The sequence below is a fragment of the Dipteris shenzhenensis genome, chromosome 30 (assembly GCF_047967505.1).
Source record: "Dipteris shenzhenensis isolate YYH24624 ecotype China chromosome 30, Dip_SZ_1.0, whole genome shotgun sequence".
Lineage (NCBI taxonomy): Eukaryota > Viridiplantae > Streptophyta > Polypodiopsida > Gleicheniales > Dipteridaceae > Dipteris > Dipteris shenzhenensis.
This window is the reverse complement of record NC_141625.1, coordinates 35841109-35859572: the sequence shown is the minus strand read 5'-3', so window position 1 is coordinate 35859572 and position 18464 is coordinate 35841109. Positions and strand designations below refer to the sequence as shown.

Sequence of the window (18464 nt, the reverse complement as noted above, 5' to 3'; positions counted from 1 at the left end):
AGTACCGTATACTTTTTGTGTGGTGCCATGCCTATGGCCAAATTTTGTGGTCCAAGCCCTCATGCCAATAGATAGCCTAGTAAGGTGATTGATTTTAAAACAGGATTAAAAGTGTTGTATGTGAAGGTGTCTTGTTTTCTGTGTTGCTCGCAGTATGAGCTAGCATGCTCTATGTTCTAGTAAAGCTCATAAATGTTCGCTCGTGACTTTGCTTTAACCCCCATAACCATATAATGCATAGAGAATTCCCTTCTTTCCTAGGAGAATCACAGGGTGCCCATGCAAAAATGACTATCTCAGCACAATAATGGACCCTGTTCTTGCCAGTTTAAGGTGAAGTTGGTGCAGGACCCTGTCAAAGAGCTGCTAGTGCTGAGACTGTCAGAAGAATTCGCCTCCTTGTTTTGGCCGACCGTGTCTGTTACAATGCAAGAAAGTATCCCAATTCACCTACTGTGGTCACCTTTTCAAAAGCTTTTGATGCTATCTTTACTAACTCATCTCAGATTTCATGTTGGACGTTGGTGCCAGTCTTTGCTTTTGGCTATTTACACGTGTTTTAACTGCCATGAATTTGTAGATAAGCTAATGAAATTCTTCATAATTATTGAGCTCTTCAAAAATGTCATAGGCGATTTGTTTACAATTTGTACTGTTATTGAGTATTTTGTACAATATACAATGTCTATTTAAGAATTTTGTATAAGGGAAATTGTCTGTGTCAGATTTTGTATGGTTGATGTCTATGTTGTACAATCTACATTGGCTATAACTAATTGTGAGAGCCGGAGCTCTACATTTACAAACTGGATCTTCATCAAGATGAGCACGGTACCCTGTGGTATGGTAACCACAAAAGAAACCAGCCTTGAAATATCTCTTGCTTAAGAGTCTATTGTCCAGTGGAAGAGTATCCTCAATGTAGCCATGCGGTCTTGCAAATGCTCAATCTGCTCATGGGATCTTACTTGAACAAGAGTAAGCCATCCTAACTTCAGGACTTGGTAGATCTGTCGCCAAAAGAGTTGTCTCCGACAACTGACAGCCCATGCTGTCATCCTAAGGCATCAATCAGAGGCAGAGGCAGAAGTGCAACGAATTTACTTTGCTGCAAAGACTGAGCAGTTCTGAACGTTCAAATCCACAATTTCTCTCAAGCATGTTGATGTATTGTTCTTTCATGCAATTCTCAACCCTAGTCATTATCAACTAGGAAGTTGAAGCAGCCCAGTAGCTGGATCGACACAAACTGCTTGGTGTATCCACAATATATGTCCAATTCCATGAATCGTCCTGTGTTTGCTTCAGTTCAGCTAGCTGCAGAAATGAACATCCATCAGATTGAGAAGATCACCTTTTCTGAAATAAGAGCTCTCAGATAGGAGAGAATTTCTACTTACCCTGCCATCTTGGAGGGTAAAGACCACAGAGTTTTTGGAAAATGCGATAGGTCGCACAGGAGCCACCTGCAAAATTTTGAGGCATGTCACAATGTTGCATTTGCAAAAGATGAGGCTATATTATCATGAGAAAAGAATCAGAGGTCGTTGAAGGTGAACCCTTATCATGTTAGCAAATCCAAGTCAGAAATTAGTTTTAATAATCATCCAAGTACCAAAAGACACATCTTCCTTACACCTCAGCCAAACTGGGCCTTTCCCTCCTTTCCTTCTGATGCCTGATTTTTTTTCATGGCCAATCTTTTTATCACAAACTCGAAACATAAGATGCCCTGATCTACATTACCACCACGGATATGAAGCTTTTGCTTCCCTCTAGTTTTGCACAGGTTGCACAGTTTTTGGCATTGTCGGCAGCCTTTTAAGCAAGCCAATCTCACCTTTTCTTTGCATATTCCAGAAAATGCTACATAGACATTCACTCCTGGCAAGTGTGGATTGGTTTGCCCGAAATCTGGTGAATCTCCTTCATTCTGCTCAACGTTATCTGTATTTTCTGCATCCTCCAAGCTGCTCTCTCCTTGCACAGGGACCAAGGCTCCAGCTTCTTGGGGTGGATACTTGTGATCAACCCACTTCCACTGGTTGTCCACTAGATATCTACTGAATACGTGACCATTTGATCCAATAATAAAGACACGTCCAGTCCCAAAACTGGGGCCAGGGGAGGTTGTGAGGACTATCCCATTATCAGGTGTGCCATGATCCATCCAAGACCAGCCATCAATTACATCCCAGTAAAATTGAACTAAGCTTCCATCTTCTGATCTCATGAAAAGTGAACCTACAACTGACTGATAGTTTGGTCTTATTACTGTTCCAGGTACTCTGGAGAGGACAATGTACGATGGCTGGTTATGAGAATGCCAAATCTGTGTCACACGATTGAAGTGATGAAGCTTTCCATCATTTCCTACAGCAAAAACGAGGCGATACCTCAACACTTCCTGATCCAGAATGCACGCAACACCAGTGCTTAAGGGATGCCCATGATATTGCCATTGGAAAGTGCGCAAAGCTACCTGGATGTCAAAGTATGCAACATAAGAACAATATAATAGTCAAACAATGATATCAAGACAGTGATGTAGAATTTATCAGGGAACAAACCAATCTCAGTACTACAAGTGATACCAAAGCAATGAACTTACAGTGAATTCTACAAGATTGCCACTTAAGTCGACAAAAAAGAGAGCATCTTGTACGGTAACCTTACGTAATTCACCCAATATTCCATCCCAAGGTGGTCCTGATATAATATTATTGCCCCATTCAGTACTACTAGACTTTGTCCACTGTAAGTTTGTATCCACTTTCTCACGCATTAGCAGGTGACCATCTGCATCTGTTGCAAAGATAGTACCATTGTAGGTCCCTAGGATTGCTGTGATCCTTTTGGTATGTTCATGCTTCAACCATATCCAGTTCCCTTCATTACAGAAGCGCTCATACACATTTCCATCATTTCCACTCAAGAATATTGATCTCCCGAATTGCATAGTACGCATCTGAAACAGACCTTCGCTCCCAAGGGTCCAGGGAGATTTGGAAGAAGTTATGTCATTCTTGTCATGCACAATCATACTGGAGACCATATCGCTCTTTTGTGCACGATTCTTTGACATACCTTTTTTCCTTATCTGGAAATTCAAGCTTGAACTTTCAATGTCCCCCTGCTGGTGCATCTGTTTCACCCCCTCTATACAGTGAAATGGGCCACGTTCTACCGTGCAATAAGCTGCATTCCCACCTTCACTTTCTGGAGCCTCTAGGACAGACCACTCATAGTCACCTGTGAAGCCTCCATTTATCTTTTTTGTCATAGTTGTACGTGAAGATGGACCAATTCCTTCACCTCCAAGTCCTGGCAAATGAAGCTCACCTATCCGCCCATCATCTAGACAAAACATAAACCTTTTCTCTGCCAGATTTATTCCAGCAACTGATCTTGCCACTGGTGCACTTAGAGGGTGCTCATGGTTGATCCATTCACCCTGCTCCCCATCTGAAATTTTCATGCAATAGGATGTCAGACTCAATTACTTACAGAGTTGCAAAAGTTCAAGCTGTGTACCCATTTAAAATAGAAAATGAATGACAGGCATATCTCTCCAAGTCATGTTGCTTAGATTCTCAGATCTGAAACTATTTTGCTCCACCATGAAAGACCCTGATTGCTTGCAAGGTGGCTGTAACTTATTTGTACCCAACTAAAAGGCTTAATCATAGATGGCTGGCAACGATGATACTCTCTTTCACATCTGTACAATTTCCACCCAAATCAAGAACGGGTTCAACTCAGCATGCTTGATCTGAGCCTAGTTGCCCTTAATAGATTATTTTTAAATACAAGAAGACTTTTGTGCACTCGCCTAACAGCTACCAGTATCCAAATCTACATGGTCTTTCAAAAACAATGAAAGGTGTTATATCGTACTTCTATTTTGTACATGAAATATATATTTAGTAGGACTAGATGAACATGTTCTGAATTGTACTCACGCTTTATGGGAAGGAAGGAACGTAAGTCTTGTTTTCGGCTTATTTAGGGTTTCCCTTTGAGCGTAAGACTAAGCTCACTTTTGCCTCATTTATGAACGTTGCAGTCAATCACTTAAATTTTTACTGAGAATACTTTTTATTTTACTCATGCAAGTTCTAAGAGCTTTTGTTAGAAATAAGATTATTTTTGGAAATTTTAACATGTTTTTGGTGTCCAAATGCATACGGTCTCTTAAAACAATGAAAAAGTTGTTCTGTTGTACTTTGTTTTGTACATGAAATACATATTCTGTATAATTGGATGAACCAACCCTCCCCCCCAAAACGCTCTTCCCTTTCAAAAAAAGAAAAGAACATTCTATTAATACTTGAGGAAAAAATCAACCAAATCCCCCCTAGCATTTCACCTTGGGAATAGTTGTAGAGGCAGGTGAGACATCGACCTCATCCTCAAGCCCCTTTCATGCCAACTTTAAAAGTGCAAGTGACCCAGTTTTTGGAAAGCTCATATCAAGCAATACATTCAACATGTTTTCTTTCCTACACAACTAATGAGCTGCCCCAACATGCTAGCAAGGTTAAGGGATGTTATCCTAGCCTTAAAGTCTACTTCATATGGCTTGGAAAACACATCCTCCATATGGAAGATAATTTGGTAAGACATTTCCACATCGAGTTGATCAAAACCTCCTAATAAATTGTGCAACGAAGGATAGGGGCTATAGATGTCCAAGAAGCCATTACCAATGCCCTTCTACAACTCTCATCTACTTCCAAATCGAATCCTTCGTCCCTCCAACAACTATCTGTGTGGCACTGATCGTGGAATAAAATACATGAATGCTGGTTGTCGACTAGACTATTTCAGAACTCATCTCACTACCTAGGAAGTCGTAGAAACAAGGGACGACAGCCAAGGTGGGGGCTATACAACCTACGAACGCCTCACTCCATGAATGTGTAGAAAACACCTAGAGACCAAGCCTTGCAAAAATGTGCCCACCTCTCGGCGGTCAGCCTAGAACCCATCATCTCTCAATCCCATATGGCACACAAGGTGTAGATAATATCCTATGAGATGGCAAAAAATGTGGTTTACGGGGATACCTATTGGCCTCCCATCACCATATGGGTGACCCAAACATTCCAAGCAATGATGTTGGACACCATCTCCCAAACACTATCCTCAGGTGAGGGCATAGGGTGTTGGTGAGAAGGAAAAGTCACGTCTTGCACCTCAATCCGGAAGACCCTCTATTTAGAGATCCTGTAGGCTAGCAACATCATCTCTATTGAAAAGGTATGAACCCCCTCTAATAGCCACACAGCCATGCCCCAGGTGAAGTCTCACTGCATCCTGGCTATGATTGGGAGGCCCCCTTGTCAAGGTCCTCTATGCTATGGGGCAGCTCCATAGGCATTGCAAAATTGTCTCAAGGTCTCTATAGTGCATGAGTGGCACCTCCTGTCGATGTGCATCTGCTCCAACCATGGGACAATGGCAATCCCTGGTGGGCCACCATCCAGAAGAAATTGGTAATCTTTTGTGGGCGGAGGCTAGTCCACAATCTCACAAATCTGAAAACGACCTCTTGGGGCACTTGTTGCTCTGCCCAATGCCGCTCTCTGAAATGGATCAAGGTGGTGCATCAAGCTGAAGATGACGATTGATGCGCGTTGTGTATGAGAATAAGGAAAACTTTGTAATCCTCTCTTATTGTCTTGCTCCAAAAGGCCAGAACCACTTGCTTAGATCCCAATGTACCTCTTGAAGGGGGTGTCCCTCCCAAACCTAAGCTTCCATTGCGACAAGTCCTGCCCCAAAGTAAGTTCTATTGGATCAATGGACTAACCCTTACCAAGACAACCCACCCTAATCCACTACAATTCAAGCATCCAACTCCCCATCCAACTTTGGATCACCCAATCCAACTCCCCATCCAACTTTGGATCGCCCAATGTCTTTGAAAGGAGTAAAGCCCCTGGTCCCATGGTGCATGGGGTGGAAAGTGTTAAGGGCCTCATGGGTACCCCTATCTTACTCAGGGATGGTGGTGTCTGTCTCCAGCATCCTCGTATCCACCCCTCTTTGGTGAGAGAGAGCTCTCATGTGTGCCTCTATCTCTTGAGGAAGGCAACTCTCTACTCCAAAGGAACTAGCCCATCCATCGTCCCATTGCATCTGTCCAATGTGCTTCCACTATCCTAGCATGTATCCCTCCTGATCTTGAAACTCCTGATGCTAGAGAAGGGGTTGGCTCTCAAACTCCTCTCGACATTGAGGTCTAGATTGAATGAGTCCCCTAGACAATGCTGCCAAATTGTATGTAAACTCCTCATCATTGGTGACCCCTTCCTTGTGAAGGGGGCCTCTGAGAAGATTCACTAATGAGACTGCTACCACCATCCTCCTATGCAAGGGAGTTTCTGAGAGAAGACCTCATCGAAGCAAGAGTTTCTAGGGCTTCAATCCTCTAGCACTACAAGCTCACCCAGCAAGTTTCTTCTATACATCTTTGGATCAATGATTCCAAGTCCTCTCTCCCCCTTGGCCAAGATCACCATTTGCCAAGTGACTCTAGCTCTAGTATTCTAGATACCATTCGATCCTAACCACAAGAAATGGTGCACCAAGTGCCTGAGCTATCCCATGCGACCCCTGTATCTTGGCCCCAGATGCCTGATAGTACACTCCTAGGGCATCTTGAACTCCCCTAGACTCTCCACAAAAAGGGTCATATAACCTGCAAACTTCAAATTCAAGTAGCTATTCATCTTGCCAGATCAGGAGGCATATCATTGTGTGAGGCCTACCCCAAAGCCTCTGCGACGAAGAGGAATAAGAACGAAGCAAGAGAGAAACCTTGGCACACTAAAGTGGGAAGACCTACCCCGTATGACTCCCAATAAGCATCTGATTGCATCTTGTATAGAAGGTCAAGACCTGTGCATCAGCAGACACGTGGATGCCCTATTCATAGATGAGGAGCTCTTGGAGGCCCTTAAAGATGGGTTGACACCGCTCTTGTTCAAGTGCTTTCGGGAGTATGGATGACCCTCCAGGAAATTCGACTTAGTATTTCTCCCCTAGTCACTCATTCGTGGCTGGATTTGTTTGATCCCAAAAGAGGGAGGCCATTGAGATGTTTGTCAATGGCACCCGACTACCCTTCTAGACACTACCTACAAGGTCTTAGATAAGATCTTGAATTTGCAATTGTGTTCCCACGTCATTGACAAAATTCATGATACTCAAACGGTTTTTAGCTAGACATGCAGCATCCTAGACGACATCTTCACCTTTTGTAAGGTAGTGGATTGGGGGCTTGGGAGGAGTCTAAACCTAGTGCAGTCTTCTTGGACTTTGAGAGAAGGCTTACAACAGGTGGAATGGGCATTTTTGGAGGGCATCATGCGGATGATAGGTTTCTCGGACCGATTTGTATTTGATGGGGTGACTAGTGAAGGAGTGAATACCCCAAGCTGCAAGCACCTGAGGGGATTCTTGTCCGACTGAAACAACTATTAATAGAAGGAGGTGGTCATCTCAAGAATGTCCTAGGGATCTGAGTAAATATGGTTGGGTTCTTGCACAGTATGTGCTACTGGTCTAGAAAAACTACCTTGTCATCCTATCCTCCTACTGAAACCAGTGCGTCCTAGTAGAATTCAAGAGAGCTCTGCCCTATGGATCTCTATGGCCTATAGATAATGCTTTGCACTCTCATATCTGTCTACAAGCCACTGAGAGGTTGGGACCTACTCCCTAAGTTTCTCTATGGAGGCCAAGTCTTGTCTCAGTGCTTTCTCCCTAGCAAATTACACCCTTCTTCATACCATCCCTTGTCATTACCCTAGGAAGTAGTATAATGATCCAATTGCTTGATGTTGTTGACATAGTGAATGTATTGGCATATACTGTTTCTTTTGGAAGCTAAAAAACCTAGTTTGGACTACCTCATTGGATAGGAGCTTTGAACCTAAATCCCTACTTCCCACAATTGAAAAACCTTGCTCCTTTCATCTGAACAAGAGAGACGAGAGAGAGAGAGAGAGAGAGAGAGAGAGAGAGAGAGAGAGTTCCTTGACATTTTGCATGAAGCCATAGCTCTATAGACGATGACAAGATATGCACAACTAACACAAAAATTTATGGGAATTTTCAAATACTAGAGGAAATAAAGATTGCAGAAATGTGATTCTATAAGGGCTAATAACAATGTAGCATGGCTACCTAGTATACACATTCTATTGAAACATGTAGTGGCCTCTTGGCATTGTCATCAACAAAGAATTGCTAGAGTAGACAACAGATAAGAAAGGACCAGTATTTCTTAGAAGCTAAAATCAGAATGAAGTGGGAAATTGAAATCTATCACGGCTTCCCATGCAAATTCAAGCAGATCACTTCATTGGAAACAGTGTAAGAATTGGGATTTGCAGTCACTTTAGGTACTAAAGGAAAAGTGTGTATGCAGAATGTACTAGAAGAGAGCAGCATAGGTGATCCATTCACAAGCAATGACAAACACGATGGGGCATGCACATGTGCGCACGTGCGTGTGTGTGTGTGTGTGTGTGTGTATGCACACTTCCACACGCTTGTGCATGTGTGTGTGTGTGCATGCGTGCATGCATGTGTGTGTGTGTGTGTGAGAGAGAGAGAGAGAGCTTTTTTGGCTGTTTGGGATCTATCCTTGACGGCTGGATTTTGAGTTGTTCTTTACCTGGGTTCGCTATTGGGCACTCTAGATTCTCTGGAAAGATAGAAACCACAGAGTCTTTGGTGATCCAGATTTTTTTACTTTTGTTTTCTTCTGTCGTTCTTTGCAGCATGTGTGTGTGTGTGTGTGTCTGTGTATGTGATTCCCACAAAAAAAGTCTGTGTATGTGAGCTTTTCTGGCTGTTTGGGATCTATCCTCGACAGCTGGATTTTGAGTTGTTCTTTACCTGGGTTTGCTATTGAGCACTCTAGACTCTCTCAAAAGATAGAAATCACAAAGTCTTTGGTGATCTAGATTTTTCTACTTTTGTTTTCTTCTGTCATTATTTGCAGCAATCGCTTTTCGATTGTCTGCAAATTCACTGCATAGATCATGATGTATATTTATCCTACACGGAGATTTTCTCTTGATGTAATCTTTCAGCTTACCAGTTTTTTTTGGGGATAGCTATCTTGTAATATAAAGCACTCAAAGTTTTCACTTTTAAAAAAACAAAAAAATGTGTGTGTGTGTGTAAGCGAGATAGCTACTACTCACAAACTAAGAAAAAGACCAAGGAGAATGGACATTCAATCTTGCACCGAGCAACTTCTTTAATGAAATTTTCTTCCCCCCCAAAAAAAAAACAAAGTGCACGCGCGCTTGTGTGTGTGTGTGTGTGTGTGTGTGTGTGAGAGAGAGAGAGAGAGAGAGAGAGTCCTAACATTTGACATACCAGTAAGTTTGGGAAGTCTGTATTCAAACACAGCACCATGGTTTGTTATCAAAAAGATACAAACATAGGCATCTCTTGATCTGCCGTATGATGCAATGGGACCAACAGCACTAAAACGTACACCTACTGGTGGTACATGAATCAGCCATTGCCACTTTCTTTGATGAGACCGCCTCTCAACTAGTAAACCATCCTGCATGTTTAATTAATTTTCAAGGCATCCATTAACAGGTTAGATTGTCTCTTTAATACCCACAACAAGCTTTAATTCACAAAAAACACTATTTTCCACCTATGTGGCATTACCTACATCTATCTTATTTTCAATCAACAAAACTTGTGCTTATACATTCACAATAAATCATTACTAGAGATCATTATGAAGATGATTTCTATATAGGAGTACTAGGATAAAGTAGGGAGGCATAGGACAAAGCTACGCATCGAGCTATTATTTGGACTGAGCTCTCATTTGAACCAGACCAATCATGCATTGGTTATACCTGCTGATTTAACTTCTATAGTGCAAACCATAGGAGTCAAATCAGTAGCACATTGAACCTACCAATGGAGAGAGTGGGATAGGAAAAGTCATTAATCGAGAAACAAGGAGAGGTGTAAGGGCATTAGAACAAAGCAGTTCGGAGACCACGAGATATTGACAATGGGCTCCCATAATGAAGAATGGGACATCTAGTTCTCGAACAACAGAATGCTGGAGTTTAGCCATTCCAATAAATCCACTCTAGCAATAAGGAAGCACTATTTAGGTTAGGATTTTTAAAGGGAGAAAATACGGTCTTGCCCTATAAATGCCTAGGCTAGTGGGATTACAAAACCACAGTCTAGCTTCAGGCACAGTATTGAAAATGGTACACTGGCCTTCTTGGTCTTCGTTGCCTCATATTTTCTTTCCTTTTCTGTGAGTTGGTTCGATGGTATTCACTTATTCATGGAAATGTATGACATGCTAATAATACAGAATCCTCATTGAAGAACGTGCTGTTAGACCCAAGTGATTTTCTGTCATACTCCTGCACCACCCTTATCAATCAGGGAAATTGCAGAAAGGTCCACACTTTTTTTGACTGAAATTGAAATCCTAGCTGTCAAAGTAAAATGCTGACTTGGAGAATCAACATACCTGACTAAGTAGAAACAGGGATATGCTACTGGGCCCAACCAGACCATGGATGAATCCACCTTTATTCGCACCCAATAAAGTATTTTGCATGATTGACTCCTTTCTAGTATGTTTCTTCCATGAGGGCTTTATCTTGGGATCAAATTCATAGAGATCTCCACCATGGCTGCAGCATATTGCATCTAAGATTTCACATACTCATCTCTCTCTCTCTCTCTCTCTCTCTCTCTCTCTCTCTCTCTCTCTCTGTGCAAACTACCCATGGTTTAAGACCCAGCACAAGGGCTTGGAGGTAGATGGAAACATGCAACAAGTCACAATGGAGACACACAAGCCAGATCTACAATGAAATCTATTCTTTCGATAACAACATCACCGGTTAGTACAGATCTACAAACATAAATATCTGTTTCTTCCTATTTGCCCTTACATGAGCACACTAGACCTTCTGGGAGCGCATCCTTCTAAGGTTTATATGGCATTAAAGTAAGAAGAGCTTTAATTGAATTAATCATTACACAAGTTAGCTAGACTATGTACCATGTATATATTACCTTCAAGACCAAATTAGACAAAAGAAGGGTTCTCTAACAAACTCACAAGCTCTAAGGTACAAATAAATGGATAGCAGAGGAACTCACTCCAAATCAATTAAAGCAAAGATTTGGGAGCTAGTTGAAGTCAGAAAAGCCTAGAAAAAGGGCAATTTGGCAGTTTACTAGAGAAGAAAGAGGTGTTGTCAAAGAATTTAAGGCTAGATCTAAATATTCTGTGTCTCAGCCTGATGCATGTGCTTAGTCTCTTGTGTTTTGTGCATTACCTAGTAAGTTGATAGGAGGATGACTAGTGATCTATCGAGATGCAGTCCATTTTAGATTATGATATATTTCAGTATTTTCATCGTCCCATAAATTTTGGTCCAGTGGACATTGACTCTCTCTCTCTCTCTCTCTCTCTCTCTCTCTCTCTCTCTCTCTCGTTACATAGAGAGCATACAGAAGTCAAGTCACTGGCATGGATAGTTGATCAGTCGGCCGATGGCCAGGGACCTCCCCTCTTGTCCTTAGGGTTATTTCTCTTGCAGAGCAATAAGTGATGTATATATTTTATCATCTCAGACACCGCCTTGGGTGTGGGTGCCTATTTTGTGGCCCCACCCCTTAGCTTCAATTGTATCTTTTCAGTCTCAAAGACCCTTCAGTTTTTCGTAAATGTTAAAATTCTCTCTCTCTCTCTCTCTCTCTCTCTCTATTTGTTTGTCTATATTTATTACATGTACAAAAAAAATAATCTAAAAACTGGCAGCCTGCCTTGCAATAAGAATTGACGATGCTCATTGATCTTCCTGGAACCTCTATACCATATGTCTAGTCATATGTTGACAAGGGTGGCAGCTGGTTGAATATGCTGCCACCTCATAACAAGTCCACATCATGGGGCTACCCAAATTTGCAAACAATGATGCTATGCTGGCAGTACTCTACAACACATTGACCTCGGAAAACTTGAAGGGTGTTGCTTGATCTCCTACGACACAACTTCCTTCCCACTTCCCAAGTTAAGCAAGGAATACTGTCCCTATGTGAGGAGTGATGCCTCCAATATGAAAGCCAAGCAATCATTCCCCGAGCGTAAACTTTCCAAGTAAGCAGGGGATACCACCTCTATGCGAAAAGCAATGCCTTTTTCTATGAAAGCCACGTTACCATCCCCTAGGTGAAAACCTGCTGAATATGCCTCGCGGCAATATGTAGGAACATATGCATGTTGCAGTATATCAAAGTCTGCAACGTGAACAGGGTTCTAGGTCTAGTGTGGTCATGTGAAAGTTTTGGGTTTGTGACTTGTGTGAGTTTGAAGGGTCACATGACCTGTGGGATTAGATTAGATAAGACTACATTAGATTAGTCGCTTGACCTTTGGAATTAGATTTGATTTTGATTTGATATGTTGTAGGGAGCGGAAAGGGTCTCCAATTTCTCCAATTCTTCTCATGCCTTTAGGCATGCTGAGCAAGATTTGCAATCCAGCGCAAGGGCAAAAACAATGCCAACGGGAAAGAGTGATGCAAAAGCTCTACAAAAATATGAAAAGGTCTCAAAGGGCAGATGCACTTAATATAGATAGCCTGGTCATTTTATTGCAGAATGTCAAAAAAAAATTGCAAACGAGAAAAAGAGATAGGGCTCTTCTAGCAGTAATTTTGTTGCACCTCCCATTGAGAATGCCAATTTTGTGCAGGATGACAAGGATTTTGGTTGTCCCACAATAGAGGATATCTCTCTCGAGCAAGCACAGTCTGTAGATGCAACTTCTACACATGATGACTCATCTAGGTTCAAAGCATGAATACTACCACATGTCATTTACATAAATGACTTCTCTTAATTCGCATGGGTCTCTCTCATGAAAGGAAAATATCAAACCCAGTTCTTCTAAGATCAAAACAGTAATAAGTCATAGAGGAAGGGAATAGATGTCTGATTATTTCAGGGCATATTTGAAGGAGCATGAGATTATGCATCAAATATCAATAACAAACGACCACAAAATGGGGTTGCAAAGAGGTGAAACAAATCAACTATGGAGATGACCAAGTGTATGCTCAAGCATAGAAAGTTGTCGAAGTATTTTAGGGAGAGGCTATAACCACAGCCATATATCCAAAATAGATGTCCTTTAAAAGAATTGGTCAATAATACTCCCTTTTAAGCATATTATGGATACAATCCCAAGGTTAGTCACTTCAAGGTCATTAGATCAGTGGCATATGCTTTGGTTCCAGAAAAGCAAAGGTCAAAGCTTGATGATAAGGGAATCAAACACATTTTTGTTGGTTATAGTACCGAAAGCAAGGGTTTTAAAATTTAGACTCACCCATTTGATTTCAGACCATGGCGTCTCGAATTACACCTTTTGCAAACACAACGGGCTACATCTCAAGTGGGGCGAGTCATGGTGAGAGTCATTCCCATCGCCCATCGCCTTCCTCAAAACTCAGGGTTGTCTTTAAACCATTTATGGAACCCAATCTCCATCTCTCTTTTGTATAATCATCAAAAGAGATTGAAGCCCTTTCAGCGATTGAGTTTGACAGAGTTGTCTGATGTTCCCTTGTGCATCTCATTCATTTAGTCCTATGATGTTGCCACTGACATGTTTGAGTTTTTGGGCTACCATCATAAAAGGGACAGCCAATTACAAGCTCTCAAAAGATATCATTATATGACAAGAAGGTCAGATAATCTTTATCCCACGCATGTAGACAATCATATAATGATTGCCTTAAGGATGCCCAGAAGAACTGATACCTAGCCAGAGATGGATCACCAAAGACTCGATGGTTACGGTCTTTCCATAGAGTCCATAGCACCCAATAACGAACCCAGTAAAAGAAAAGATCATAGCCCTGCTTTCCAGGATGAAAACCAAATAGCCAGATACGCTTGTCAAAACAAGCACTGGGAAACGAGCCAGAAGCCTTTGTCTTAGCAACAATAGGAAATCATAAGATTTAGGGCAACACCAAAGGATATGAGGCACAGACTCCCGTGGAGACTGACATCCACGACACGTAGCAGGAGCAATATGACAACGAGCCAGAAGCTGTCCGAATGGGAGAACTCCAAGTAGAATTTGCCACAAGAACCTTTGCCGAAGAGGAAGTTTGGAAGCACAATCTTTGGTGCCACCACCGAGAGGAGTGTTTGATGAAACACACACGTGTAGTGCATGTGCACACAAACACACACACAGCAAGATAGAGTGTCTCAACAAGAACATTTCTCTCTCTTCAAAAATTACCAGAACAGAGTATGCAAAATATGCCCCCCAAACACACACACAGAGCAAGATAGAGTATGTCAACAAGAACATCTATCTCTTCAAAAATTACCAGAACAGACTATGCAAAATATGCCCATCAGGTCATGTTGAGGATCGTCATGCATTTGTCGTATGCGAGTTACCACTATCAGGTTACATTGACGATAAACACCATGTAGTTGTAGTATGCCAAAAATATTAGCCTATCAAAGAGGAATTGAAGATACAGAATCTTTTTCCCATGAGTCTACAGTGCAGCAGATAACATGGTTTATTCCAGCACAATAAGTCTTACTGTATTGGGGTCTTGGAGAGGGCACGCATCTTGCCAAGATTGGTCACAAACACAAATGCATGAAAGTATGATGTTGACAGCTACCTGTAGAACTTGCTATCGATACAGGACCATTCGTTGTCCCATAGATCCTATTTTGATATACTCTCTCTCTCTCTCTCTCTCTCTCTCTCTCTCATGCATGCACTTATGCACACACACATGGACCCAAGGTCCATTAAATGAAATGCATTTTTGCTTTATAATAAAATGAAAGCATTTCTTGCAATACCTTACGATAAAAACGATTCCTGGTCTTGTAAAGCCAGCATCAGCCACAGCTGCGACATCCCCACCACGAGGATGACCATGGTTTACCCACCTATTCAAAAGACCTCACATCACTAATTTAGGCCAGACAGTAAATCTATTTAAGCATATATCGGCACAGAAACATAGAAATTTCTCTTCAAAACTTACGTTATAGGTTGCACTGCAGAGAGTTCTGCCAAGGAGCCATCAGAAGTGGTAAAAAATACAGATCTGAGACACAAGATTGCAGAACATGTTAGAAGACTATGATTGTAGACTTGAGCAAATAGCTTTGACTGATGGCCCAACAATTATTGAAAGGCCACATTGAAAGTTTGGCATGGCATGCCTTCTGGAAGAGGCTACGCATTTGGCCTGTGGCGGAAGCGATTATCATAGGGCCACAGGTGTGAGAATTATTGCTTACCTCCCGTCAGCAGATACAACCCCTGGTCGGAGTAATGTTGCATTCCTCGACATCTCCACGCCACTTGCAGGGGACGCAAGTAACCAGGGTCCACAATGAGCCCAAGAGGGCCGACCGTTCGCATCCAGCTGTAGCTGGATCATGGAATGGCAAACCGCATTCAATATCGTTAAAATAACTTAAAGTGAATACAAATCGAAATAGTTGCTTCTTCTGCTTTGGTCGAACGATGAGTTTTGAAGGGTAGCCGAAATACTCTTTGTAAAGGCAGTTTCGTCTCAATGGTCTTCATTTAGTGAATAGAAAGAGGGTGAGTGTTTTCCTAGTCTGATGCGGCCAGCTTGCCGTGGAAAGTGCAACTTCTTCTCTTATTTGCGTATAGCGTATAATTCTTTCTTGAGTTCGATGGAAAGGGGAAAATGAAGCGGGCTCTTAACGATTGGAAAAGGTTACAGTTTTCTTCTCTTCTTCTCTTTGTCTTTTTTGTAAGGATGGTGCAATAATGAAAGCTGGGTTTTGGTTGGTAACCTGGTATAGCAAGCCCGCTTCTGATAGCGCAAGCATTGTACGGTTGACCGTGATCAGTCCTGTCGCATACCCAGCCATGACATGCAAATCATGTGGTATGAAAACCCATTGCAATCCATTCCAGGATCTTTCGTAAATGGAGCCACTCTCCCCTGTAAACCATACAGATGTTTCGGATACGTACAGAATGGACAGCCTCTTTCTGACAGACAAAACAGGTGATGGCGTGCCCTTCGTTGCATCCTGTGACTGTGGATTGCCTTCCACCAACGGTTTTGCATCTGAACTCATCGCTTTGTCTGTGAACGCGATTGGCGCGCTGATGCCATGGAGAAATTGGGTGATATCGACCCTTTCCCAGCTCTTCGAATCTCGATCGTATGCCCAGAAATCGCTCGTATGTTGCACAAAGCCAGTATCTTCTGGTGGGAGCTCGCATGGGATAACTTGGCAAGATGAACTTGAGAACATCCACACTAGATGAATGAGAAGAAAAAGGGGCAAAATTATGTTCAACGCTGTGTTCCAAGCCATCCAAATTCCGAGAGCTGAGCTGTCGACCTATGGAAGCATCGTCACAAAAGTCCGGTTGAGCTTGCAGCAGCAGCAAGCTCTTGCGCTGCGGCCGTGGAGGACCCAAAATTGCCACGACTGAATACTTCCATGGAGTGAAGAGATTCTGGAACAGCTGGGATGGTGCTAGCGATTGGGCGTGAGAATTTGGGGGAGTGTGATTGGGATTGGGAAGCGGAGTTTCGTCGGGAAGACTTAATCAGCGAGCCAGAGATGAAGGAATTCAAAAATCGAGGAGCAAAAAGGCTCGCAGGGGAGCATTTGGTGGTGAGCAAATTTTGTCTGGACACCAGATTCAGAGATCCGTCACTGTACGGCCGTCGAGGAATCTGAATCTGAACGTCAGCCCGAGCCCCAGAATCCAGGACACCCTTCGGAACCTGGACACAAAGATTCCACGTACAAGACGTATATATATATATATATTCACTTCACACTTCCCCCTTGGCTCTCTCTCAGCCCCTCACGCACCAGATGCGATTCGAGATGGTCCGGAATGTATCGGGGAATCAGCACCCATGCAAGCCTTCCCGGGAAGAAAAGTGCCCGATCCATGGCAACCGTTCGGCGACCGCCACCACGAGCCATTGGCCGAGCATTTTTTTGACCCGGAAATGGCTGACCACAAGCGCCGAACGCTTGCCATGGCAACCACCGGGTGGGGAGGCGGTTGCAATTTTTTCAAAAAATTGTGTTCTGAGAGTTTTGGGAGGTACTTGCTACTCCCGCGAGTCAAGTCACGAAATTTACTCTCACCTCAAAGAGCGTGTGCACAAACCTTAAGAGGGTGAGTGGAATCTTAACCTCCTCTTCCCCCTTTGAGCTCAAGTCTCACCAAATGGGTGGAGGATGACCAATCATGACCCACTCTAGTTGCCCCATCGAGTTGGTGAGTGATCAAGGTGGTCACTTCCTGAATGCAACAATCCACCATCTTAGTTTGAGACACAATTTGGTTTAGTTCCTCAATTTACCCACGACGTCTTCGTCCCTCGTTCACCTTTCAAGTTGTTTATGTAGTGCAGACGATAAATTCTAGAAGTTCTCAATGATTCCTTTCCATGAAGTTTGGAAATACGTATGGTCCCCCCTTTTCCCAACAAATGGCTCACCTTGAGTTGCCATTTGCTAGAAAATGGAGTCCTAAAGGCACTCCCAAGTTTGGCCCTTCAGTACAATCCTGGTCAAGCTTCTTGCATTGGGCTTTTCCCACAACTAAATATTTCTAAGAGTGTGTGAGCATTTTTAGATTCTAAAATCTTAGTTGACTTTGGACCATACATGTAGCAAAAGGAGGGTCCCATATCTCAAGAAACAATGAATTTCTCAATGACTTTTTTGAGAGCGTAGTACATGATGACGATTTTCTAGGCCATGCATATAATGCCACCTTCTCTTTGCAAAAGATGCTCTTTTCTGTACCACAGCATATTAACAAAAAATCATGCTTTGGAGTTTCTAGGAGGGTGATTGCCATGATTGAACAACGGAGATTTGATCTCCATCAACTAGAAAACTTCACAACTAGCAAATGCGTTGCAATATGGGAAAGAGATGATTGTCTTGATTGAGTCTTGAGTGTAAGAGATCTGCAACGTTGTTGTTGACAATGGATCTTAAGAAGGCTATGGATATCAAAGGGCCAAGGGAATATGCTCAAACATTCATTGCTTTGAATTACTTATTAGTGATGGGCCTCTTAGCTGCAATGCTCCATGGCAAAAAGAAAGATTAAAGATGTAAAGCAAGCCAAGAGGACCCAAGCTCAAGCACTTGGGGATTGGGGCACCCAATATATCTATAAAACATTTAATAGACTCTGACACACGGGCACAACATGCAGAGACCATCCATGTCTTAGATGGAGCCCAAGATATGCCAGGATGAGGTGGAAGGGTACTTCAATCCATCCCCCATACATCATCAATATGTGATGGATGGCATTTCACCCAACGCCATCCACAACATGCGTTAACTTT

General features: G+C 42.6%; 1 protein-coding gene across 5 annotated transcripts; it reads right to left on the bottom strand.

Annotated features, from left to right (window-relative positions):
* Positions 1-636: 636 nt before the first annotated feature.
* LOC147882040 (uncharacterized) lies at positions 637-16807 on the bottom strand. 5 transcript variants are annotated; one of them, XM_087402031.1, is made up of 11 exons: positions 15913-16807; positions 15385-15518; positions 15126-15188; positions 14938-15027; positions 10547-10712; positions 9403-9595; positions 2612-3465; positions 2397-2482; positions 1841-2288; positions 1401-1466; positions 637-1317 (listed from the first exon to the last, which is right to left on the bottom strand). In XM_087402031.1, exons 1-11 carry the CDS (start codon positions 16444-16446, stop codon positions 1210-1212), a joined length of 2742 nt encoding a protein of 913 aa, XP_087258157.1. In that variant the 5' UTR covers positions 16447-16807; the 3' UTR covers positions 637-1209. The 5 variants fall into 5 exon arrangements, with proteins under 5 accessions (XP_087258157.1, XP_087258156.1, XP_087258159.1 ...); XM_087402030.1 differs by having other exon boundaries at positions 1841-2482; positions 2612-3261; positions 3343-3465; XM_087402033.1 differs by having other exon boundaries at positions 1841-2482; positions 15913-15971; positions 16097-16212.
* Between the last annotated feature and the right edge of the window lie 1657 nt (positions 16808-18464).